We start from the raw sequence: 24,944 nt of genomic DNA, 5'->3' as shown, positions 1-24,944 counted from the left end.
AATCTAATCTGATCATATGTAAACCTTTAATAGTTCAATTTTATAGTTCATGTAAAAAAACCGGATATTATTGTCATTACATCGTTTAGTAATTTTCATCTTGTCAAGAATAGTAAATATGATTTTATTTTAAAGTTTATTCTTTAATATATATGGTTTATTTATAATTTATCAATTATTTGAATACGGTTGTATTTTACTACAGATTTTTTTTTTTTTTGAATTCTCGACCCACTTTCTATATATAAATAACGGAAATTCAAATCAAATTATTGATTGGTAGTTTGTGGTACGAATGGTATTGTTTTTTTTTCAGGGAAGTGATTTTGATATCACAAATACAGGAAGGTGGGGTCTATTTTACCCCCCAAACAAGACGAGACAGTGTCTTTATTAACAATAAATAAAGATTGAAACTCCATCTAATTAAGAAGAAAAATGTGTTTATAATTTAATGGAAAACGTATAAAAATACTTGGTGCAAAGACATGCATGGTGGCTCAACAACTTTGTTATTTTTTATTGCCTTTGTGCTAACAACAATAATGAAAGATCCATTTCTTTAGAGACTTCCAAAACTCTATGAAAAATACTACCACAACACACCTCGAGTCCCTAGGCATGCTAAAATAACATCATTTACTAGGCATGCTAAATTAACATCATCTTCAAAATGGTAAAAAAAAACAACAAAATCATATGTCAGTACAAACTCGTGTCCTTGTTCAAAATTCCTATAACAAGTTACTCAATGTTACTTTGTACTTATTTGCACTATAGCTTAGCTTGCTCTCCACATGGAATGGGATTGGAAACTAGCTAGAGATCAATGACAGAACCTTCAAACTTGGTTCCACCATATTTAAATAATTGACATACGAATATTGTACGATCATTATAGTATAGAAATTTTTTGTCACACACAAATATGTAAGTGAATATGCTTATATGGATTTATGGTTACAACTTACAAGTAAATAAGTTCCCGGAATTATACATTGGTGTTACGATCTAAAGAGAAAAACAAGAAAAAACACAAACTCATATAACCCATAATATGTCACATTCAGGGAAAATATAACAAAGACCAAGGAAAATATATATATATATAGTAAATTACCAAATACGAACAAATCAACGGCGACGACGTGGAAGAAAAAGATGATCGTAGGAAGGAGCTTTTCTTGATCTTGGAAGATTAACAATGGACTCTGAAACTGCACAAGTTCTCCGACAAGAACCGTAGAGATTCACTAACCCGAACCTGTCCCCGATGCTGCTCTTTGACAACGTCTTGCTTGAAGAACCACCGGAATTTTCCCGAAACCTCCGATCTACATCTTCACTTCCACCACCGTCAACATCGTCTTCCTCGTCGTCACTGTTTGTTCCTTCGTCTTTGGAACATTCCAACAACGCATCCGCGAAGGGATCTCTCACGGTCACAGGGAAGCTATGCTTCTTACTGGAGCTGTTAGATTTAGAGTTTTTCCCGGTGGCCGGAAAGGAAACACTCCGGTGAGGAGGGAGGGGTAAAAGATTTGAAGATTCGTCGTTTCGACGGTTGTTGTTGAGTCTATGAGAGTAGTCTTTAGGTTTTCCGGGTAGCTGTTCCCATGAGAAAGGGACACCGAGGAGACGACGAGGAGTCGCCGGAGAATTCAGAGGAGAGTCTCCGGGAAACACGAGGGAGCTAGAGGAGCATGAGGAGAATGATGAGAAAGAAGAAGAAGAAGATAAAGATCTCCGAGAGGAAATGGATGACTTCGCCGGGAAGCTAACCGGATCGGATCTTTTAGATACATTTTGGGTTCTTGATGAATCCATGAGGAAGAAGAGATAATGTGATCCAGAGAGCAACTCTGTTTTTTCTGTTTTGGTCGTCTTTACTAGTTTGGTCTCCTCAGATACTTCTCTTTTTAAACTGTGGAAAATATAAGGACAAAATTGTCCAATTACAATTTTTTTCAACTAATTATACTTACTATAATAATGATAATTAACAAAAAAGGCAAAACATAATTATCACATCTATGTAGTATTGTATTTTGTTTCTAGTCATATTTCGTAACGATTTATTTATACGCTTGCAACTGAAAATATTAATTAAGTGTGGATTAAGAAAATTTAGGTATGGGAGAAACTTAAACAGAGAGAATTAGATTTTTGGTAGATATGATATGTATTAGTGGATATTGAGAAACGGCTGGCTTGATTTGTTGAAGGTTCTGAAGATGCAAGTAAAGATGAATTTAAAGAGTGAGAGTGGCGACCGACCCCATTGGATTGATGGGCTTAGACGTTAGAGATGAAAACGACATAGACACATTGGATATGAACTTTAAAGTTCCATTAAATAAGATACTACTAATTTTGAATTATCCTGAGTATATATGAGTCGGTAAAAAACAAAAGCAAAAACTTGTTATAGATTTGATTTTGACAGTTCTACATGTGAGTTATTCACGACATTGAAGGGGACAGTATAATTAGATCATAGTTAGTTACAACTTACAAACTACCATAATTTTTTAAAAAAATTACGTATGGTATATAATTAATGCAAAACAAACATCACAAAAATAGGTTAGTTTATCCAACGTGATTTGTCTTAAATTCTTAATGGTATGAATATGAAGACAGATTGTGAATATAGTACTTTTATCAGATTGCTTGTTAGTATTATTTGGTTGAGATTGATGAGTCAAACGTAATTTGCTAGTTAATTTAGTGGTTGAGTAGTCCTAATTTACAAAGAGAAAGCGTTCACATGTTTATATAATCGTAACAATATTAGCAAACATTTGTCGGTTTTATTAAAGTCTAGTTTTTTCGAAAAGAATCTTTACATACAAATATCCCATAACAATTTTGAGCGGCCTTACTAGATTAACTACATCAACAACTCGTATGAATATGATTACGTCCCCTTGATAATGGCACATAACGTGTATCATTTCATTGGCCCTAACTTCTGGGCCTTGTGAAGTTTTGATTGTCAAATTGGCATCGATGAATTTATTTGTTTTTTTTTTAAGTTTTCTGCCCATCTTGTAAGTTATAACTTTTGTCCGTTGTAACATTGTATGACCCACAAAAACAAATTTTTACTAAACGAGTATCTTCTCGCCATATGAATAATTACATTTTCATTGTCAATGTCATATCGTATATTGAGTAGTCAAAAACCAAAGCATAAACTATCATGATCAATATCATGTGACTGAACATAGCCACCACACATGATTAAATTTTTTTTTTCTCGGTCACTATAGCAATAAGAAAAAAAATCTGTAGTAAATTTGGTCAATTTCCAAGTCTCACAATCTATTCTACCTCTTAATAATCAAACACAAAATGCACACGTACCAGTCCTAGATACATAAAATAAAAATTTAGAAACAACACCACTGAAAGATAAAATCTTTAAGGTTAACCATAGTGAGAATGAACTTACAATCCTATGTATAGTTGAGCAGATAGAGTCAATAGAAACAAAGTTTGCAGAGAAGGAAAACAACACAATAATGTAAAATTAAGAGAAAATTTTATTTTTTCTTATTTGTTATTGAATGAGAATCAATGTAATCACTTACAAACTATAATTAAAAGAACTAATTAAACATCTTTCTCTATATATTCACGACTCCTACCATATAAAGAATTGTTTTTTTCAAACCTGCTACACCGTACCAAAGCAAAAGATATAGGAATAATTAAAGAAAACAGTAAGCAAAACATAACATGCAATTCTCATAATGAAGAAACTAACTTGTAATCTATTTTGAGCAAAAGAAATAAACCATTACTAATGCATTAACATAGTATAGGTAAGCTACAAAAAAATAACCAGTTACAAGTTACAACCAATATAAATTCGTTCATGCATGGATATAGACTACCTAAAAAGCCACAAGCTGTACCCATCAGCTATTTGGAACAATAAGCATACTAATCAGTTCCAATTAGACAATTTTTAGATGATGTTTTTTCTTTAGGAAGTTCAGTACTCTTTTATCTTCAGCATTCTAATCTATATTCTAAATCTGAATCTCGTTGGTGAATTCTTCAAAAGAGTATTCTCTGAATATGTTTGATATTCAAATCCTCCTTTCTCTGTAGTTGACTTTCATCTTCGTTCACTACAAAAAATACAACAGGATGTGAGAGATATTATAAAGGAGCAGTTACTACAAAAATTAAAGCAAAGGAAGGTGAAAAGGGTTGAAGCAGCAGTTACTACGAAAATCAAGTAAGAGAAGACAGAGAGGATCAGTCAAGCAACATAAATAATTCAAGATGATTGGTTGATTTTAGTCATGAACATGTGGCACTCTCTCAATTGTTGATGTGGCAGAAGGATTGAGAGAGTTGGCAAACATTCATAGTATTGATTTCTTATGTAATATTCAAATGCACAAATCTATAAAATGAGTACTGAATAGAATACTAGATATTTATATATACATTTTTGGAGACACTTATGAAATAAATCTTGAAGTTCAAATTACAAGTATACCATTAGCATTAATTATTAATTTAATAAACAAATTAATTCTACCTATATTCGTTTTTTGTTAATAGAAACTAAGTGTTTTAAAAGGTAACAAACATAATTGCAAATGTATACAGATTTTATTTCTTATTTTATAAGGAAGTGAATGAAGATGTTCACCCCTAAGGGTGAACCCAAGTATTGTTCTTTACTTGATAAAAAATTGAAAAATTGATTAGATAAAAAGTAATTTTTAGCCTCATATACTATATTTTACTTTCACGGGTTTCATATGATGAGTTTTACGGATTAAAAATCTTTGAACATGTTGTGTGATCCACCTAGCATGGCGGGTTTGGACTATAGAACCAACAATAAAACTATTAGTTTATTTCATATACTACAGATTTGTAGTCATAATTCGAAAAATTAACTTATAAATTATTTAGTTTATGAACTACATAATATTACACATACTACAACACAATCTTAATATTCCAAAAAAAAATTGTATACACATAAAAATATTAAATATACACGAACATACTATATAGACAAAACTAAGTATTTTAAAATTTTATATTTTATTTAATAACAAATTTAATGTAATTAGGTTTTAAACTGTATAAAACGTAAGAAGAAGAAAAATCATTCTAAACAAAATTATAAATTAATTAGATAAAAGTTAATTAATTAGAAATTTGTAAACTAAATAAATTAAAATTTATTATTTAAAATATAATTTATAATTTAGTCCCACGATGTACCGCAGGTGAAAACCTAGTTTATATTATTATGTGCTTTGTTATGTTTTATGTGCTTTATTATGTTTTTGGTTGAAATCAGTTTGGGCTCTTTTGAGAATAACAGTGGGCTTAAATCGATATAACATCTTTACTTAAGCTCCATAATTTTCTCAACTGACTTTTCCTCTAATGAGTTTGTTATTACATTGTTGAGGCCGAGGTTCATTGTATGTAAATTTTACGTACTTTTTTTTTTGTGTGGATGTCAATTTTAGAATTTATGGTCCAACCAAATTTGTATGAAAACTAATTACTAGAGGACTTAATCAAAATCAAATTGTCAACTAATACTTCAATTTCACAAAAGGTAATTGCTATAAACTATTGACTCTTTAACTTTTTATAGATACCGCACAGGTCGTTTTCCTAGTTGTAGTTAAAAGAGAACATGATGGGTGGTAGCCTTGAGATTATTATCTGTATCCGCGGATATCCGAATCTGTATCCGCTTTTTTATCCAAAAAAAAATATCCGAAAAATGGATATGAAGCCGGATAGTAAATAAACAGATATTTAGAATTCGGATACAAATACAAAAAATCTAAAAATTTGGGATGGATAACGGATATCCATGATATATCTAGAATCCATATAAGGTTTTGTATCTTAAAGGACTTATAACGTTAAAGTCCAAAACAAAATTGTAAGACCCACCACATGTTTCTATTTATTTATTTTTATTTTAATAAATAAAAAATATTTTAAAACTCTAAAAAATCAAAAACCCTTTGTCACTTTCTTTTTGCCAAGTAAAGAAGATTCTCTCCTCTCTCAATCCAGATCTTCGAGCAATAAAGCAGAATTAGAGAGAAGACTCACTCTCGTCTCCTACGTTTCACCCTCTTTACTCTAATGTAAGTTTTTTTTCTTTTTACTATGTAACTAGTCAAGTATTGTTTTTGAAATCGATTTCCAAATATTTTTCTTCACCATCGACTTTTAATAGGTTTGTATATTGTCTGAGATTGAAATGTAAACCCTTAAATTTGCTGTATGTGTTTCCTCTTTCATATAAGTTGGGTTTTGATGTTTATGTCATAGTGATATTAGTTTTTTTCTTTGTGTAGATGGATTCTACCGATGAGACTTCTAAATCCACAGCAAATTTTGGAGCTAGTACTTCAGAAGGATTCCACATACCAGAATCACAAGAACAACCTCAAAGAATAGAGACCGAGTCTTCAGCAAATGTTGAGGAATCAAAGAAAAGGTCTAACCCGTCTATGGCTTGGGACCATTTTGTGGAGACTAATATTGCTGACAAAGCTAAATGTTGTCATTGTGCCACAATGATTACATGTAGAACGAAGACGGGTTCGACAACTAGTGCAATGTTAGCCCACATCAAGACATGCAAGATGAGAAGGCCAGACGAAGATGAAGGTGAAAGTGATAGTAAAAAGCTGAAGCAATCAACATTATTTCATCAGAATCACACAAATGGAGTGTTTGGGAGTAAAGTGCCATCTTTCATGGCTTATAGTCAGCCAGCAACCCGTAGGGGATTAGTAGAAATGATCATTATGGATGAGCTGCCGTTTAGATTTGTTGAACATAGGGGATTTATAAGATTCATGAACATTGCTCAACCACGTTTTGTTATGCCTTGTCGTCAAATTGTGGCTAAAGATTGTTTGGAGCTTTATGAGGATGAAAAGAGCAAATTGAGGAAGTTTTTCAGAAACTATAATGGCAGCATTTCTCTGACGACGGACTGTTGGACATCCATACAGAACATGAGCTACATGTGTCTAACAGCGCATTATGTGGATGAGGATTGGAAGCTGCAAAAAAAGATCATCAATTTCTGCATAGTCGATAATCATTCTGGTGATACAATTGGTAAAATGGTTGAGAAGTGTTTGGTTTTCTGGGGAATCAGAAAGGTTTTCACCATTACAGTAGATAATGCAAGTTCTAATGATCTTGCATTAAAATACTTGAAAAGAAAGTTGACATCATGAGGAACAACTATCTTGGATGGAGAATTTCTGCACATGCGATGTGGAGCACATATTTTAGGTTTGATTGTGAGAGATGGTCTTAAGGAGGTACATGGTGCAATCTCAAGGATTAGATCAGCTGTTAGGTATATTCGATCTTCACCTGGTAGGCTTAAAAGGTTTAAGGAGTGTTTAGAGACTCAAAAGGTTGAATCAAAAGCTGGTCTTTGTTTAGATGTTGAAACAAGGTGGAATTCCACATACATGATGCTATAATCTGTTGTTGCTCTTAAGAAAGGGTTTGATATGCTTGAGATGGAAGATGAGAAGTATGTTTCAGAGCTTACAAGAATCTGCGAAGCTGTACCAAGTGAAAGTGATTGGTCTTATGCAGTATTTTTATTGTCTGATATATTGCAGTATTTTTATGATGCAACTGTGAATATCTCTGGGTCTAAATATGTTACTGGTAATACATACATGAAAGAGATATTCGGAGTGGGCTGGATGATTGTGAAGATGAATAATATGGAGGATGAACACAAGAAGGCTATGGCCGAAAAAATGAAGCTGAAGTTTTATAAGTATTGGGGAAATTTTGACAACTCAAATATGATGATCTATGTTGCTGCAGTTCTTGATCCGAGATACAAGATGAGATGGGTAAAGTGGATGATTGAAGGTACATATCCTTCTAATGAGGCTAAGTGTTTGATTGCCAAGATCACAAATGCTATGGATAGATTATTTGAATATTATTCATCTTTGCAATCTCAAGATCCAATATCTTCCCAAAGTAAAGGAGGTTCAGAGCCACATTCTAAGCAAAAAGATAAGAAACATAAACTCATGGAGGAAATGTTTGATGATGCTGAGGAAAGTGAAGAGGCTGATGTTGTGAAATCAGAGATAGAGTATTATTTAGATGATATTCAGGAGGATAGAAAGAATCCAAGTTTTAAGATCTTAGATTGGTGGAAGATAACCGGTTCTAAGTATAAGGTTTTGTCACTGATGGCAAGAGACTTGTTGGCCATACCTGTGTCAACTGTTGCATCTGAATCTGCATTTAGTACAGGGGGTCGAGTACTTGATCGGTTTCGTAGCTCCCTAACACCAAGAACTGTTGAAGCTCTTATTTGTACTCAGGATTGGTATCGTGCTGATGATGCAGATTTAAGAGTAGAAGAACATCTTGCCGAGCTTGAGAATATTGAATTCGGTTAGTACCTTTTTACTCTTCCACTTTTATGAATTTGTTATAGTTTTCAAATACTAATAGTTAGTTGTTATCTTATACAGAGGTGGAGTCTCTAAGTATACATCCATGATCATATTTGAGGATTGGTAACTGGTAAGTGCTCACTTCACTTGCTTTAAATTTCTATGAACTTGTGTGGAAGATGAGAAGAATCAAGAGAAAATCTAACGAATACTAATCATAATTGATTGTTGAATTTTGCATGGTTACACTTAGTCATTTGAGGATTATGCAGCAATGTGTGTTCATTTTTAAATATATTTAGTCTCATTTTAAGTTCAAGTAGTTCAGTTTTGTTCTTTGGTTTGGAAAATGATTAATCTTTCTCTCTTTATTTTTGTCAGATTCTAAGAAGGATTTAAGAAGGGAAATAAAGGATGTCACTTGAACTTTTGTATTTTGTATTTTTCATCAATTTTAAGCTACGTTATGAACTTTTTAAGCTTATTATTTATGATATCAATGAATTTAGGATCTAAAGACTATATTTTCGGATATCCGGATATTTAACGAATATCCGGATATCGGATATCCGAAATTTCGGATCCGAATACGAATACTAAATACATGGATACCTGAAATACGGATACGAATACGAATACCTGAAAAAACCCGGATATCCGCTCCGTTTATAGGGCTAATGGGTGGGGGTAGATGGTAGCAGGCCCGGCCCTTGACACATGAGTGTTGGGCCTCCATATTTTTTGAGATTTTTAATAATAAAAATAGGTCTCAAAAAATATTTTTACTGCAAAAATAGGCCTTAATTTTATGAAAATTATAAATTTGGTCTCAAGTTTTAAATTTATCTACTTTTTATTGCAAAAATATGCCTTATTTTCCGAAATTTTAAGATTTAGTTTCAGTTTTATTTTTTTATCTATAAAATCTATTAAAAAATAATTGTTTTGTATTGGGCCACAAATTTTACTGGGCCGGCTCTGGATGGTAGATGATCTTTTGAATTTTTTCAACGAATACTTAAATGTCAGTAATATAGATAGAGTCCTATATTTAGGAAAAAGAAAGTAAAACATACTAACAAAGAAACCGTATATGAAAAAGAAGAAAGAAAAAAAAGGACTCCAAAACTAATTTATATTTGTCGTGACGTAATTGTCATCATATAATAAAAGTGTAGTCCAAAAAAGGGGAATTGGAAGAAGGGGATGCTCGCTCGGTCGTCATGGCCATAAAAGTGGATCATGTGGTCCAAATTCTCTGTACACTAGTACTCTCTACTCTCTCATCTTTTTATTTTAATAACACATCGCGTTACATCCACGCGCCGTCGTGGAAGGTGGTCTGAATTAGTAAGTAAACCCATGGCCATATTCGAAAAGTCAGAAGTAGTAAACCCAACTTCGAAGAAAGGAAAAATCTAATTACATTCATACACAACACAACACAAGTAACGTACACACAGAGTGACGAATCATGAATGACACAAAACATTGGATCTGAGTTAGAGAGAAAAGAAAGGACAGTGTTGAGTGGGTCATCACGTGCGAGTGACACGCGTCGCCGTCGTCACTTTTAGACTGGGTGGGATCCACTGTTGAAACTGTTGAACTGTTGAAACTAAAACTTGGATCCAAGCCATTCATTTGTTTTTTGTGTGTGTGTGTTGTATTTTTTATGTGATTGTCTCGCTGACGTCCAAGGACTAGTTTGTCATCCCGAGAAATCTTTTTTTTATTTTCATATATGCACACACACTTTGACTTTAGAGAGAGCTTGAGAGTTTATGGTTTTTTGTGCAATTATTACAGTCACGTCATGGTCAAGGCTAAGACTCAACTCAATTGTGGGATATTTTCCAATATCGCAGAATATATGATGAGAACGGTCATTGAAACGATGTCGTGACGGCTCTAAAACGCACCACCGTACGTACATTCCCGTAAAAGCACGTCTTCTTCACTATAGATAACAATGTTTACAACACGAACAGAACTTGCAATTTATACGTTTTGTTAGTCGTATATGCATCGTACAAAAAAGTGTAACGACCATACACAAAATGCACATACATTTTAGGCCTTATTAATTACAAAAAAAAAAAAGAGGCTGGTTATAAAATTATTCGCGCAAGACAGCTACGACACATATGCTTTGTCATATTGAGCCATGCACGCAGAATATTCATACAGCTATATTTATTTTTGTGGGTGTGCATATCTTTATCATGATTGTGTTACATCTTCGTACGTATACCATATTTGAATTGATCCACCCGTCTAAGGAACATTCGACTCCGATCGATTGATACGTTTCTTTCATTTGTCTGAGTCAGGACTTGTAATTGTTGAGGTAAGTCTGACGTGTAAATTTATGGTTGTCATATTCGAAATTTTCGTTTCAGTGTAACACGTTTTGTTTTTCATTTTCTTTTGAAATCTTGAATTTTCTCATTTTATGTTCATTACAAATGTAGTGGAATGGCAACAAAAAAAAATTATCTATTTTTGAAACATCTCCAATATTAACACCGCGGTATAAGATTAACTAGGTACCAACCCGCACTATATGCTGGATAAATCGATTTAAATAAAATATTATGAGTAAAATATTTATTTAAGATTTAAGATTCGTTTGTATAAAACAATATATGTAAGTAAAGTTTTTCCGCTTATTCAAATTTATTTTCTGTAAAATACGTGAAATATTTGAACTTGGAAAAGAATTTTAAGGTGGTGTAGAAAGTTTTGATGTCTTTTTGTGTTTCTAAAAATCAAATTTATATATTTTATGTTTGACATTATTATCTATAGCACTATACCATTAAATAGATAAAACAATATTTTTTAGACTAATCAATTTAGTTTAAACTAATCCTAAGTTAAAAAATGCAATGAGAAATTGATAAAAGTGGCAAAGAAATGAATATTTTTTTTACTTGTTTGTAATTCACTTTTAATAACTAAATAGGTTATAAAAATGGTAATTAAATAAATTTTTGGATTTGATACTTGATTAAATATTTCATTCATAAAAACTAATAGAAAAATATTGGCTCATAATATTTCAATGGCATAATTATGTAAATAATAATAAAAATAAAGGATATTTATTAAAAAAAGTACAGAAGGTCTATAAGCGCGACACCTTAGTTTTTTTGTGAAAGTACTTCTGTGTTAATATATAGGGGATTACATACACAAAACATGGTGTCATAGTGTAGTAAGTCCAAACGGATCTCCCCTATGCAAAAAAAATAAAAGAAAAGTGATTCCATTCAAAGTTCTAATAGGACGAGAGCACAATATATATACATTAATACATGAATCTTTTAAAAAAAAACAGAGTGTATATACATGCATCTATATAATGAAAAGGGAAGTGGCGAAAGAGAGATGAAAACAAACATTTCTCCAAACATTTGCAGTGAAATATATATTTATATATGAGTATTTATTATATAATAAAACGAAAGTACACAGCTTTTTTTAAAACTATATAATATGAGTTATAATATTAATTATTTGATTATTTGATAGGTTATAGGTTATAGTATATGGATCATAACCATTACTTAAATTTCGATCCTCTTAAAAAAGATATTGCAAAAAAATAAAATAAAATCTCCACAGAATATTTAATTAATCATATATAAGCAACAAAATCTCAAAAATTAATTGATCTTCCGCGGATTAAGAGTGATTTTCGATTATACTAGCAACTATCTATCAAAATAACAGAAATAATGTTTATTATGATTGATTTGATAAATTTCAAAAAATTTAGGCTAATCCGCAGAACAATCATAAAAAATCTCAAAAAAAAAATTCTTCATATTTAGCATATGATTTTATTGCATAATGTTTTATTCACAACAACTTTAAAAAACAATCACATAAATTATATTTTATATAAAAATTATAATATAAATAAAATGAAGGGTCCAAATCTAGTATATATATATATAAAGTATAAACGCCAAACTAAAGTCTTTACTTTAAAAAAAATTAATGTAAATTTCGATTTCATATCCATTACTTAAGTTTCGATTTCATATCCTCTTAAAAAAGATATTGCAAAAAAATAAAATAAAATCTCCACAGAATATTTAATTAATCATATATAGGCAACAAAATCTCAAAAATTAATTGCTCTTCCGCGGATTAAGAGTGATTTTCGATTATACTAGCAACTATATATCAAAATAACAGAAATAATGTTTATTATGATTGATTTGATAAATTTCAAAAAATTTAGGCTAATCCGCAGAACAATCATAAAAAATCTCAAAAAAAAAATTCTTCATATTTAGCATATGATTTTATTGCATAATGTTTTATTCACAACAACTTTAAAAAACAATCACATAAATTATATTTTATATAAAAATTATAATATAAATAAAATGAAGGGTCCAAATCTAGTATATATATATATATATAAAGTATAAACGCCAAACTAAAGTCTTTACTTTAAAAAAATTAATGTAAATTTCGATTTCATATCCATTACTTAAATTTCGATTTCATATCCTCTTAAAAAAGATATTGCAAAAAAATAAAATAAAATCTCCACAGAATATTTAATTAATCATATATAGGCAACAAAATCTCAAAAATTAATTGCTCTTCCGCGGATTAAGAGTGATTTTCGATTATACTAGCAACTATATATCAAAATAACAGAAATAATGTTTATTATGATTGATTTGATAAATTTCAAAAAATTTAGGCTAATCCGTAGAACAATCATAAAAAATCTCAAAAAAAAAAATAATTCTTCATATTTAGCATATGATTTTATTGCATAATGTTTTATTGACAACAACTTTTAAAAAACAATCACATAAATTATATTTTATATAAAAATTATAATAGAAATAAAATGAAGGGTCCAAATCTAGTATATATATATATATATACTATAAACGCCAAACTAAAGTCTTTACTTTAAAAAAAATTAATGTAAATTAAACTAACAATTAAGTATTTAATTTATATTTAACCAAAATATCTATGTAAAACAAAAATTTGCATTAATAGAAATTAACTTTAAAAGTTCTCGAAATAAAATTAAGTTATTTCAACATTATTAATTTATATTAATAGATAATAAGACCAATTAATTTCATCAATAGATTATGAGAAAATAAATCAATTAATTCAAATAATTTAAATTTAAATTAATTATTACAAGTTAAAAACCCAAAATAATTAGAGAACTGCTAGAAATGTCATTTTTGATATACCCTTTTTCAAAAATACCCATTTTTGAAAATTTTCATTTTTACCCTGTTTTACACAATTACACTATGTTAAACTAATTTTTTGATTTTTTTTAGGTTTGAGTTCTTTATTTTATATTTATGATATAGTTTTTAGGAGGTAAGGTTTAGTATTTGGAGTTCAGGGTTTAAAATTTAATCGTTTTATATATTAAAAGGGATATTTTTGAAAATAGACACCATAAAAAGATATTTTTGAAAAGTTGTATTTTGAAAATCTCTCAAATAATTATTGTTAACAATTTTAACGCATAAATAAATATTACATGGTCAATTAGTATAACTATAAACCAAACCATAAAATATATAATGCACATAATTTACTTTTATATAACTGGTATTTTATAGTAAAATACAGAGTTATTAAAGTGGGAAAAAAAGTTTTTATCATTTTAAAGAGAGATATTTGTTTAGTTACAAAAAGATATTTGTTTAGTTACAAAAATAGTTAATGATTTAAGAGTTTTGCATTTTATAATCATCAAAAAAATTATATCTCTAGATAGTACTAAATTAAGTTTTTATATACTAAAGACTAAAGAGTATAGAGTTATGTTAAGCGAACAAAAGTCTAGACAGACATTTGGTCAGTTACATATTATTTAAAATGTCAAAATATAGCTAATTTTTTTAGAAATAATAATTATGTGTCACACATTCACATTGTGGGAGACTGTGAGTAATTGACCAACTTAATTATATTATAAGAAAGAAAAAGACAATAACACATGTTAACACATAATAAAGTATTTACACTATTATTAGGATGAACAATATATAGTCGTCCAAATATGTCTTTGCTTTTTTTCCAATAGGAAAAAAGATCAGTGGATTCTCAATTTGACAATTAAGAGTGGAAAACACTTACAATAATTCTGTAAAAAGAGATAAGTATATTCGACAAAGAAAAAAAAACAATAACTATCTGAAAAAAAAGGCTGGCAAAACAATTTAGCAAAAAAAAAAGAAAAAAAAAGCTGGCAAAAAAAGTGAAATTAAAGTGGCTAATTACACTAGAAAGCAGAAAAGGAAAGAAAAGATTAGGAAACAAATAAATGAAAAACACCTCTTTTATTTTTATATTTTCAGCAGTTATATGTTCTGCCACGTGTTATTTTCACTATGACCATTACAATGCTGACGTGGCACCCACTTGCTGGACCTGGACGTTCCACTTCTTCTCCTTAAATAGAGCTCTCACCATCTCTGCCCCTCCCGACGATCTTCTCCTTGCTTTCTCCGTTCCATCATACCTCTCTTTAACTCCGTTTATATTTTCCGTCTATATTTTACAAAGGAGGACTAATGTCAGGTTTTGACGGCGTTGAAAATCAAATGAACGGTCCAGATTCATCTCCTCGTCTCTCTCAAGATCCTCGTGAGCCGCCTTGCTCATTATCATCTCCTTGTTTCCCAATCACCCTCAAGGTTAACACACACACAAAACATCATTAAACTCAAATCTTTCAGATTTTATCACACACTAATTCATTGTTGACTCTGTTCTTGACTCTTTTTTTTTTTTGGTTTCATGAATTAGTTCGTCGATGTGTGTTACCGAGTCAAGATCCCTGGCATGAGTAACGATTCTTGTAGTTTCAAGAAACTAATAGTACCAAAACACCAACCCTCCGATGAGACAAGATCGACGGAGGAGAGGACGATACTTAGTGGAGTCACGGGGATGATATCACCCGGCGAGTTTATGGCCGTTCTTGGACCATCGGGGAGTGGCAAATCTACGTTGCTAAACGCTGTCGCGGGGAGACTCCATGGCTCAAACCTCACCGGAAAAATACTCATCAACGACGGTAAAATAACGAAACAAACACTAAAACGCACCGGATTTGTAGCACAAGACGATCTCCTCTACCCTCACTTAACCGTACGTGAAACCTTAGTTTTCGTCGCCTTGCTTCGTCTCCCTCAGATTCTAACCAGAGACGATAAGATCAGAGCCGCTGAGTCGGTTATATCGGAGCTTGGTCTAACGAAATGTGAGAACACTGTCGTTGGGAACACTTTTATCCGAGGGATCTCTGGTGGAGAGAGGAAACGAGTGAGTATAGCTCATGAATTGCTTATAAACCCGAGTCTCTTGGTTCTTGATGAGCCTACCTCGGGTCTTGATGCTACGGCGGCTCTAAGGCTTGTTCAAACCCTTGGTGGACTGGCTCATGGGAAAGGGAAGACGGTGGTTACCTCGATTCATCAGCCTTCGAGCCGTGTGTTTCAGATGTTTGATACTGTGCTTCTTTTGAGTGAGGGGAAGTGTTTGTTCGTCGGAAAAGGAAGAGACGCCATGGCTTACTTCGAGTCCGTCGGATTCTCGCCGGCGTTTCCTATGAACCCGGCTGATTTCTTACTCGATCTTGCTAACGGTACGTTCCCGTTTCAAATCCAAATTTTAAATTACATTTCTTTAAGTGTACTAATTAACACGATTGTTAACCTTAATTATTCTGTGATTAGACTATGGTTACCGTTTTATATTTAATTTGCGTGAAAGTATTCTTACATGATTTGACTGATGATAAGTTAAAAAAAAAACTCAAATAAAAAAGAAAAAGAAATCATAGTTATACGTGTATTTGAATACGTATAATATGGATCTTTGATACTGAAACCATGCATAATACTCATGTGGAAGGGGTAGATATTTGAGTAGAAAAATACTATGAAAATAACAGCTCGACCCCAAAAAAAGAGAGTAATAAATGCATATTTATGATCGGTATAGCCGACGTACGATGAGAGCCAACTAGTCTAAGCCTTTCCTTTGATGCATGTGTCCCTCGTTGACACTGGTCGTCGTGGTGGCTCTAGATTTTAATTAATTCTTCTGTCTCACATAGATTTATGTTTCAACACTATCACACATATTAAGAAAATTTTTTAAATTTTATTTGAAAATTAATTTATAATTACCTTTTGGTGAATAGAGAAACCATAAACTAATAGACAAATGACATGTATCAAAAAGTATAAAGTAGTATAATTGTTTTAGTTTTTTACTTGACAATATCAATCTATGAGAGACAAAAATAAATCCTAAAACATCAATTTATTAGGGATAGAGGGAGTTAAACTAGCTAGTGCTAATCTATTGTAGCTATTATTACATTAGTACGGTTCTCATCGTTTTTTCCAATAATTGTTTATTCTAAAGTTTATAAAAAAATATAAAGTTGATAATTGAGGGTGGCTTTTTTTTAGATGTTAATAATTATGGGCATTTGGGATACGTGTTATGTCTTTTTTTCTCTTTGTTCGAGTATGATTTGTTATGTACCACAGATTTTTGGGGCTTGAATTTTGGCATATTATATGTCATCTGAATAAATGTTATTCCCTACTTTTACATAACACCTTATCGCATTATACATTTACACTAATAAAACCATGCTTTTTGTTTTATTTTTTTTCACGGATGATAATAGAATAGAATAGAAATTGATCTTTACTTTGTTTTTTTTTCTTTAAACGGGTTTATAGGAAAACACTACGTGTCTAACTAGTTACAAGATGACGTATGATTTCTAGTCATGGCAGTCATGGCCATTGTGTTTTCTGTTTCCTCTTTATCCAACTTTTTACAAAAATTAGTTCTTCTTTTTTATGCACTATCCAAACTTTTTTCGTTTTATCTCTTATCTTTTTATATTGCTTTCCCAATAATTCTTATTCTCTTTTTCTTCTCAGCCCAACTTTTTTTTAAAAAATACATCGATCCTTTTACGTTCTTATTAATCAAAAAGCAGTCTTCTTCTCACACTCTTTCTCTACTTTTTTATTTTATTCATTTTTATGTGTGGGCATTTAAACTTAACACGTAAAATGAGGCGCGTGGTTATAGTTGTCTGCACTCTCGTATTTTGCAAACATCCTTGATTCGGGAAACTTTAACGTTACTGGCTAACCGCCTAAAGGGAATCCAATCACACTCTCGCATCTATAACGCCTGGTGTTCACTCTCTTCCTCCTCTCAGTCAATCCTCATCGAAGCAATAACTCTCTATGCTTTGGGAATTGGAACAAGTAACCCAGTTTCAATGTTTTTTTGTGCTTATTGTGATTACAAGAAAATCGTCATGGGTATTTGCATCATCCATAGTCAACTACTATTTAAAAAAAAAAAAATACTCCATAGGAAAAAGGAAATTTACGATCTTAAATCAAAAAGAGACATATCACTAGGTCACGTTAATTTATTCCAATCCGTCCTTTGCTTATTCCGAAACAAGGTAGTAAGTACCCAACAGTGGTACGAGAGTTTTGACGTTTTAGGAATAGATATGATTTAACAAATGTGGACCAAACTTATGTTCGTTAAGTCATTCAGGAATTGGTACACTGATGATAATATTCATTCGTTTATGGTCCAGATATATAGCTAGCTAGGGACATGCATCACACACACACACATATATTAGCATGATTTTTTTTTTTTTTTTGGGATTATCAATATAGAGTTCATGACAAATTATGTTACCAAAGACAAAACAAATCTCATGACTTCTTCGTTGACTTTTCATTTTTGTGTCTGTTAGGTGTATTTATTAGGGTAAATCTTTACACGATGTGTGTATATATGTACGCACATGGTATGCATATTTTGGTGACGCCATAGGTAGAGTAAGAAGGCATTAATAAGATGGGGGAATAAAAATGGGCACATATAAATAGTTTGTTGCGCACGATGGCATATATACAGTAGGATTGAATTAAATTTAATAATATGGTGGGTATTAAGTTCTTTGTCTCCACGAACCATATGCTTCATATTCAATCTGTCTTTGTATTATTATCTTTGAGAAAGAAGTTTCATTTTGTAGAACCTACCATCTACATGCATGGCCATTCGATATATTTCATGAGTAAACTATATAATATATAGTTGTGCATGTATGTGATGTTCCATGTGTGGAAAGTTAATAATACATGATCTACTAACTACTATGCAAGAATCTTCTTTGACTATTCTTTCAATATTAGAAATGTCAAATATTTTTGCTATTTTTTCGTGAGGAAGCTGTTAGGTATTGCTTTCAACATCAAATTACAACAGTAAACTCCACTTGCTCTAACTTATTTGATCAATTTGAAAGAAAAGAACAACAGAATTAAATTTTCGTTTCCAAAATTATTGCTTTTGTCAAAAGCTGGCTTATGACATTTGATGATTACACTTGTCGAGTATTTGACTATGCATTGTTCATTTATTTATTGACTTTCCCTCTTACTTTTGTTCCCATGGTTTCAATTTTAAAACCCCATTGATGATCCTCGTAAGAAAGCTTAACACGTGTTAGGAAATAATAAGTATTCACATTATGCTTCATGCATATAGCTTATCTTAGGAAAAGTTAAAAATTCAAATAGATTATTTGATGCTCAAACTTTTCTATTTAAATTTCTTTTGGAATCGATGAAGAAGCTAAAATTAAGAATCGTAGTGGCGACCTTATGCTTTCTTGGGTGGACTCTCTCGCCTCTCCACCTTGATTGGTCAGCTTTACTGCAAATCAGATCTCCATTACTAGTATTAATCTAGTCAGTTTTATTAAGTTAAAGATATTTGCTTTTGTTAGATTAATAAAATAATGGGTCCAACATAGTGTCAAAACCTGTTTAAAAATATTTGTTTGGTCGGTCCAAAGAACCTGATTGGTTGATTCGGTTCAATGCCACTTTGAATTGTCTTTTTCTTTTCGTAATTACGATAATTAAATAATTATCTAATTAACTAGCCAATTAACTTTCGCCTATTTGGATGATAACTTGAGTGGTTCTTTTTCATTTATAGTTATAATCAGATTGGTAGATTAATTACTAAACCGCCGATATTTTGTAATATTAGTTTATTGTCCGAGTGGCGAGTCATGATAAAAATGCTAACGTCAAAAGTGTTTAGTAAAAGCATGAAACTTTCATTTTTTTAATAATCTAAATTGCTCCAAAATTATCTCAAAGCTGATTGATTATTTAATTATGCAGGAGTTTGTCAGAGTGACGGTGTAACGGAACGGGAAAGGCCAAACGTGAGACAAACGCTGGCCACGGCTTATGACACATTGCTAGCCCCACAAGTCAAAACTTGCATCGAAGCATCACATCCTCCTCTAGAGAACTCACGTTTTGTGAAAACGCGAGTAAACGCGGGTGGAATAGCGGCTGGTATCACAACTTGGTTTAGCCAACTCTGCATTCTCCTCCATAGACTTTTAAAAGAACGGCGTCACGAATCCTTCGATGTACTTCGTGTTTTCCAAGTCGTCGCGGCTTCTGTTCTTTGTGGCCTGATGTGGTGGCACTCTGATTATCGAGATTTACATGTAAGTTATGAAACCATTAGTAATCACAAATAACAAAAAAAAAAGAGACAATTATTATTTATTTAATTTTGGTGTTATTCCTAATAACAATGTTGTTATTGTTACAGGACCGACTAGGCCTACTCTTCTTCATATCCATCTTCTGGGGTGTACTTCCATCATTTAACGCGGTCTTCACTTTCCCGCAAGAACGTGCTATTTTCACTCGAGAACGCGCGTCTGGCATGTACACACTCTCTTCTTACTTCATGGCCCATGTCCTTGGATCGCTCTCCATGGAGCTCGTTCTTCCAGCAGCGTTCTTGACATTAACTTACTGGATGGTCGGTCTACGCCCCGGCGCTGTCCCGTTCCTTCTCACCCTCTCCGTGCTCTTACTCTACGTTTTAGCGTCACAAGGACTCGGACTTGCCCTTGGTGCAGCGATCATGGACGCTAAAAAAGCATCTACGATCGTGACCGTGACAATGCTAGCGTTTGTCTTAACTGGTGGTTACTACGTCAACAAAGTTCCAACTGGGATGGTTTGGATGAAATACGTTTCTACGACGTTTTATTGTTACCGTCTCTTAGTGGCGATCCAGTACGGAAGTGCGGAAGAGATACTACGGATGTTCGGATGCGACTCGAAGGGAAAGCAAGGAGCGTCTGCGGCGACAACGGCTGGATGCAAGTTCGTGGAGGAGGAAGTGGTCGGAGATATTGGTCTATGGACGAGCGTTGGCGTTTTGTTTTTTATGTTTGTTGGTTACAGAGTATTGGCTTATCTAGCTTTGAGGCGTATTAAAATTCATTAAACAAAAATAAGAGAGGGGAGATAAATTAAATAAATAATGAGTGGGTAATATTAATTTTTATTAGGCTTTAATTCTGAATATTATAAGCTGTTGCTAGTTGTAATTTTGCGATTTGGCAACGGGGTTAGGGGGTTTAATTTGTTCGAATGCTTCAGTTTTTAACATGTGAAAATGAAAATGACAAAGTATTTTTAGTTGATTTATAATAAAATGTATATTTCATCTATTATTACATTTTTTTTTTTCTTAATTACTTGTAAAATTGTGATGTTAGCCATATAGGAAAAAACCATTTATGGCCCGTGGGCTAATGTATTGGTCGCTTCGATGGTCTTCGGTGGTGAACCAACTATTGGGCTAATTAATCCATAATACAGACAAATCATTAACAATTTTTTTTTTCAATTAACTAACATTTATTTTTCCTAAGAATTTTTATATAATTATGTGAATACAAAATATATAATACTTATAGGAAATCATTGTATAAAGAAATCTAATTCGAGGTATCAATTTTAAAAGCAATAAATACATTTAAAAAAACTAAAAATTCCTTAAATGTGATTTTTATTTATATAAAAATTTAAAAAAACTTTAATTAAAAATCAATTATTCACAAAATACTGACAATTACCTAGAATATACGAGAGATGATTGGCTGATTTATGATTGCTTTAAATCTCGAATTGCCACTTGGCAGACAACGTGATTATAAAACTCTTTGGAAAACTTATTGGAAAAAGCTAAAACAAAATAGCGCATAGGATTATTATTATCTACATGCCGACATCAGTCACCCGTCAGATGATGGAACAATCATTTGAGACCGTACGATTTGAGTCGGTTTAAACTGTGACACATAAATTGGAAATGGCCCATTAACGAACGCGTATTTCACCTCTGTGACTTCTGCTGTCTTATAAAAATAGAAAATTCCCAATTCCCAAGAATGCAAAGAGTCAGACTCAACCTCATCGTCGTCCTCGTCTTCTTCTCATCGCTCCTCGCTTCGATCGTCATGGCTGAGACTACTGGAGATGCAACGGTATCGTCTGAAGCGAAGGTTCACATCGTTTACACCGAGAAACCCACCGATGAGGAGCCTAAAACCTATCATCTCCGTACCGTTTCCTCTGCTCTCGGCAGGTTTGTTTTTTGAGACATCTCATCTCAATTTTTACCGGAAATAGATGATTTTTGTATTGAAAGATATGATTTTTTTGGGTTTGGTCGCTTTGTTTTTTGGGTTTTGTATCTCTGAAAAGGGGGGATTTTTTCCAGTTTAGTTATCTTGAATTATTATTGTTTGGAATGCTTCATCTTCGATACTATTTGTGGATGTGTGTAAGAGATGGTGATGGATTGTGTTTTTGTTCTTATGTTGGTGATGATTACAGTGAGGAAGCTGCAAATGATGCTCTGATCTACAGTTACAGGGAAGCTGCTTCTGGCTTTTCAGCTAAGCTCACTCCTGAGCAAGTCGCTGAGATCTCCAGTACGTTTCTTTTCTTCTTATTAGATTTCTCGTTTTTGATCCTGCGCTTACTTATAACTTTCTTTGCATTGTGAATGCAAAAGAATCTACTAGCGTCATCGTTTGATTTGAAATCCTATATTGGTTGGATTAAGGACTGTGATACTATGTTTGAATGACTTGTTTAGATCCAGTTGTGATGACGGTTTATGTGAAATCCTTTCCTGCTTTAATTGTGATATTTCAAAGTTTCCATCAGGCTAAGATTGGCGGGTGAGATTTAAAACCTGTAGAAATAGAGTTGTATAGTTATGAATGCACGATCTCTGAGTATGCTACAGGCTTAGGAAAAGCAATATGTTGTAAACTTGATTAGTGCTTTTTTTTTTTTTTTTTTTGCTTGTTCTGTTTTTTCTCACATGCTTTTGGGGGATTTTGGTGTTTGCAGAGCAACCAGGTGTGATTCAAGTTGTGCCAAGCCAGACTTATCAGCTGCACAAACCTGTTGGTGGTGCTTCCATGTTGTCCTAACTTGATTTTGTGTGTATTCAACTTCTGAACTAGATCAGAAACTAGTCTGTTGTTGTAATGTTGTGCGACTTCAACAAGTATCTAACTAAAATAATGTCATGACGTTGCTCTATCCGAGTTGTTAAGAATTGAGTTTCTTCAATAAATTGTGTTTCTGAGAAATGTTTCTTCTAGCTCCATTGTCATCATATTCATTAATTCTAAAAAGAGAAACAAGAATAATTCTCCGGCAACCAAAATATTTGATGATCTCTCGTCTTGTCAAATCAGATACAAAGAAAAAAAGTATTACTTCTGTAATTTTTCTCTTTAACTACTCAAATAGAAACAAAATATGACCACAAAAAAAATCACTATCCAAACGAATCGTTACGATAAGTGCCCAAGTAAACAAATCGTTACGATATTTGTTCTGTTGTGTCCTCCAAACAAGTTAACTGTATTCTTTGTCCTCCCGTAAGGCATTGAAGGTTAAGCCTGTGTACATTAAAGAAGGTCTCTCCATGGCTATTCATATATCTTCTTCCTTTTCAATATCGTCGGAAGTATAGAGATGAACCCGATGAGGAAAAGCACTGACAATGTCTTGAAATCATACAGATCTTTCACTGATTTGAGATCTCCTATAGCAAGGCCAGCCTGCAAACACAAAAAGAACCAATGTTGTTAAGCTCTACTCACACACGATAAGTAGATGCCAACTAGAGATGATGAAGGAGGGAGGAAAAGAGCTAACCCTGACGGTAATATAAGCTGCAGGGATGAGACCAATCAATGTGGCCAAAAAGAAGACATGGAAAGGTACATCGACAATGGGAGAAGCAAGATTGATGAAAAGATTAGGCAGAGTTGGTGTTATCCTCAGGAACAACATATAGTTGAGAAGCTTATCTCTACGCTTACTAATCTGAAAAAAAGAAAATATAAAAAAACCCACCACAACAACTTAATCAAGTACCACCAAACATGAGAAGAAACAAAGATACATGAGAAGAGCTTTGTTTAGATATATACCTCAGCTTGAAAGAATCTTAATTTGTCAGGCCAAAGCCAAGTAATCAATGGACGACCGATCAATTTGGACAAAAAGAAACAAGAAGTAGCACCAGCAGTAGCATTGAAAACAACCAAGAAAACACCTTTGAAAACACCAAAGAGAGCTCCAGCTAAGAGTGACATGAAGATAGTGCCTGGAATCATAAAGGTCTGCATAAAAATGTATGTAGCACAATACCCTAAAACGAACTGCGTCGGGTACTCATTCGCATAGTTTGCCAAATTATCTCTGAAAACAAACCACAAGATTTTGTGTCAATTCCAATTAAGAAAAAGATTGGATCTTTGAAGAATAGGAGGAAAAAGATTTATACTTGAGCAAACGGAGATCAGAGATGCTTCTGGGGAGTTTGAGTTTGCCAAATTCAGCAGCGGGCATGGTGAGGTAGATACAACAGAGACCAGAGGAGAAGACGAGGAAGACGCCGAGGGAAACAGCGAGTTCCCAACGGCTAAGAGGGAAACGATCGAGTTTAGATCGTTTACCAGATGGCGAATCGTCGTCGTCTGATATCGTCGTCGCAGCACCAAGCTCTTCGTCTCTTGTTAGAATCCGTGTTGGAGCCATATTCACGAATTTGAGAAATTGGATCTGATTCTTCTTAATTCATCTGTTGTTTGGGATTGGATTGGATTGGATTGGATCTGAGAGAGATTCACTAGTGTTGCTAAAAGAAATTGAATTCACGTTATAGTTTTCTTCAGATTATAAACGTTATGAAGAAGAAGAAGAAGAAGAAAATGGCAAAAACGTGTTGGCCTGTTGGAGGAGTCGGAGAGATTTTGACGGTGGCTTCTAAGACCTTCTGCTCGAACTAGAGGGTTCTGACTTTTCTAATTCTCTGAAACCATGAGAGGGTTTGTCACTTTTTTTTTTTTTTTTTTTTTGGGATAAGATTATAGTTTCATTAATTTTTGTTCGTCATTTTTCTTTCTCTTCATCTACACATGTAAATAACATTTGTTATTGTATACTAATTATATACATGGTGGGCATATAA

General features: G+C 32.7%; 4 protein-coding genes across 4 annotated transcripts; 2 read left to right on the top strand and 2 right to left on the bottom strand.

Moving 5' to 3' along the window:
• Positions 1-929: 929 nt before the first annotated feature.
• Positions 930-1,907, bottom strand: LOC104701860 (uncharacterized). Its single transcript, XM_010417616.3, has one exon. The coding sequence runs from the start codon at positions 1,825-1,827 to the stop codon at positions 1,135-1,137; it is 693 nt and encodes a 230-aa protein (XP_010415918.1). The 5' UTR covers positions 1,828-1,907; the 3' UTR covers positions 930-1,134.
• Positions 1,908-14,639: 12,732 nt separating this feature from the next.
• Positions 14,640-21,108, top strand: LOC104701859 (ABC transporter G family member 25). Its single transcript, XM_010417614.2, has 4 exons — positions 14,640-15,178; positions 15,291-16,131; positions 19,748-20,085; positions 20,193-21,108. Exons 1-4 carry the CDS (start codon positions 15,056-15,058, stop codon positions 20,880-20,882), a joined length of 1,992 nt encoding a protein of 663 aa, XP_010415916.1. The 5' UTR covers positions 14,640-15,055; the 3' UTR covers positions 20,883-21,108.
• Positions 21,109-21,684: 576 nt separating this feature from the next.
• Positions 21,685-23,049, top strand: LOC104701858 (subtilisin-like protease SBT3.4). Its single transcript, XM_010417613.3, has 3 exons — positions 21,685-22,028; positions 22,280-22,377; positions 22,805-23,049. The coding sequence occupies exons 1-3, from the start codon at positions 21,832-21,834 to the stop codon at positions 22,885-22,887; spliced, it is 378 nt and encodes a 125-aa protein (XP_010415915.1). The 5' UTR covers positions 21,685-21,831; the 3' UTR covers positions 22,888-23,049.
• A 60-nt stretch (positions 23,050-23,109) lies between these two features.
• LOC104701857 (putative membrane protein At4g09580) lies at positions 23,110-24,770 on the bottom strand. Its single transcript, XM_010417612.3, has 4 exons — positions 24,258-24,770; positions 23,902-24,172; positions 23,624-23,794; positions 23,110-23,526 (listed from the first exon to the last, which is right to left on the bottom strand). Exons 1-4 carry the CDS (start codon positions 24,509-24,511, stop codon positions 23,395-23,397), a joined length of 828 nt encoding a protein of 275 aa, XP_010415914.1. The 5' UTR covers positions 24,512-24,770; the 3' UTR covers positions 23,110-23,394.
• Positions 24,771-24,944: the final 174 nt, after the last annotated feature.

This window comes from Camelina sativa, chromosome 7 (genome assembly GCF_030686135.1).
Source record: "Camelina sativa cultivar CO46 ecotype springtype chromosome 7, ASM3068613v1".
NCBI classification, from domain to species: Eukaryota; Viridiplantae; Streptophyta; class Magnoliopsida; order Brassicales; family Brassicaceae; genus Camelina; species Camelina sativa.
Note: the sequence above shows the minus strand (reverse complement) of the source record. Positions and strands in the feature narration are given on the sequence as shown.

Bases quoted from the DNA above. Each gene is read 5' to 3' on its own strand.
- LOC104701860 (XM_010417616.3), bottom strand. From the start codon at position 1,827: ATGGATTCATCAAGAACCCAAAATGTATCTAAAAGATCCGATCCGGTT.
- LOC104701859 (XM_010417614.2), top strand. From the start codon at position 15,056: ATGTCAGGTTTTGACGGCGTTGAAAATCAAATGAACGGTCCAGATTCA. The intron at 15,179-15,290 runs GTTAACACACAC...TTCATGAATTAG, and splicing joins GTTTCCCAATCACCCTCAAG to TTCGTCGATGTGTGTTACCG. The intron at 16,132-19,747 runs GTACGTTCCCGT...TTAATTATGCAG, and splicing joins CTTACTCGATCTTGCTAACG to GAGTTTGTCAGAGTGACGGT.
- LOC104701858 (XM_010417613.3), top strand. From the start codon at position 21,832: ATGCAAAGAGTCAGACTCAACCTCATCGTCGTCCTCGTCTTCTTCTCA. The intron at 22,029-22,279 runs GTTTGTTTTTTG...TGATGATTACAG, and splicing joins GTTTCCTCTGCTCTCGGCAG to TGAGGAAGCTGCAAATGATG. The intron at 22,378-22,804 runs GTACGTTTCTTT...TGGTGTTTGCAG, and splicing joins GCAAGTCGCTGAGATCTCCA to AGCAACCAGGTGTGATTCAA.
- LOC104701857 (XM_010417612.3), bottom strand. From the start codon at position 24,511: ATGGCTCCAACACGGATTCTAACAAGAGACGAAGAGCTTGGTGCTGCG. The intron at 24,173-24,257 runs GTATAAATCTTT...GTTTGTTTTCAG, and splicing joins TCTGATCTCCGTTTGCTCAA to AGATAATTTGGCAAACTATG. The intron at 23,527-23,623 runs GTTAGCTCTTTT...TTGTGTTTGCAG, and splicing joins CAGCTTATATTACCGTCAGG to GCTGGCCTTGCTATAGGAGA.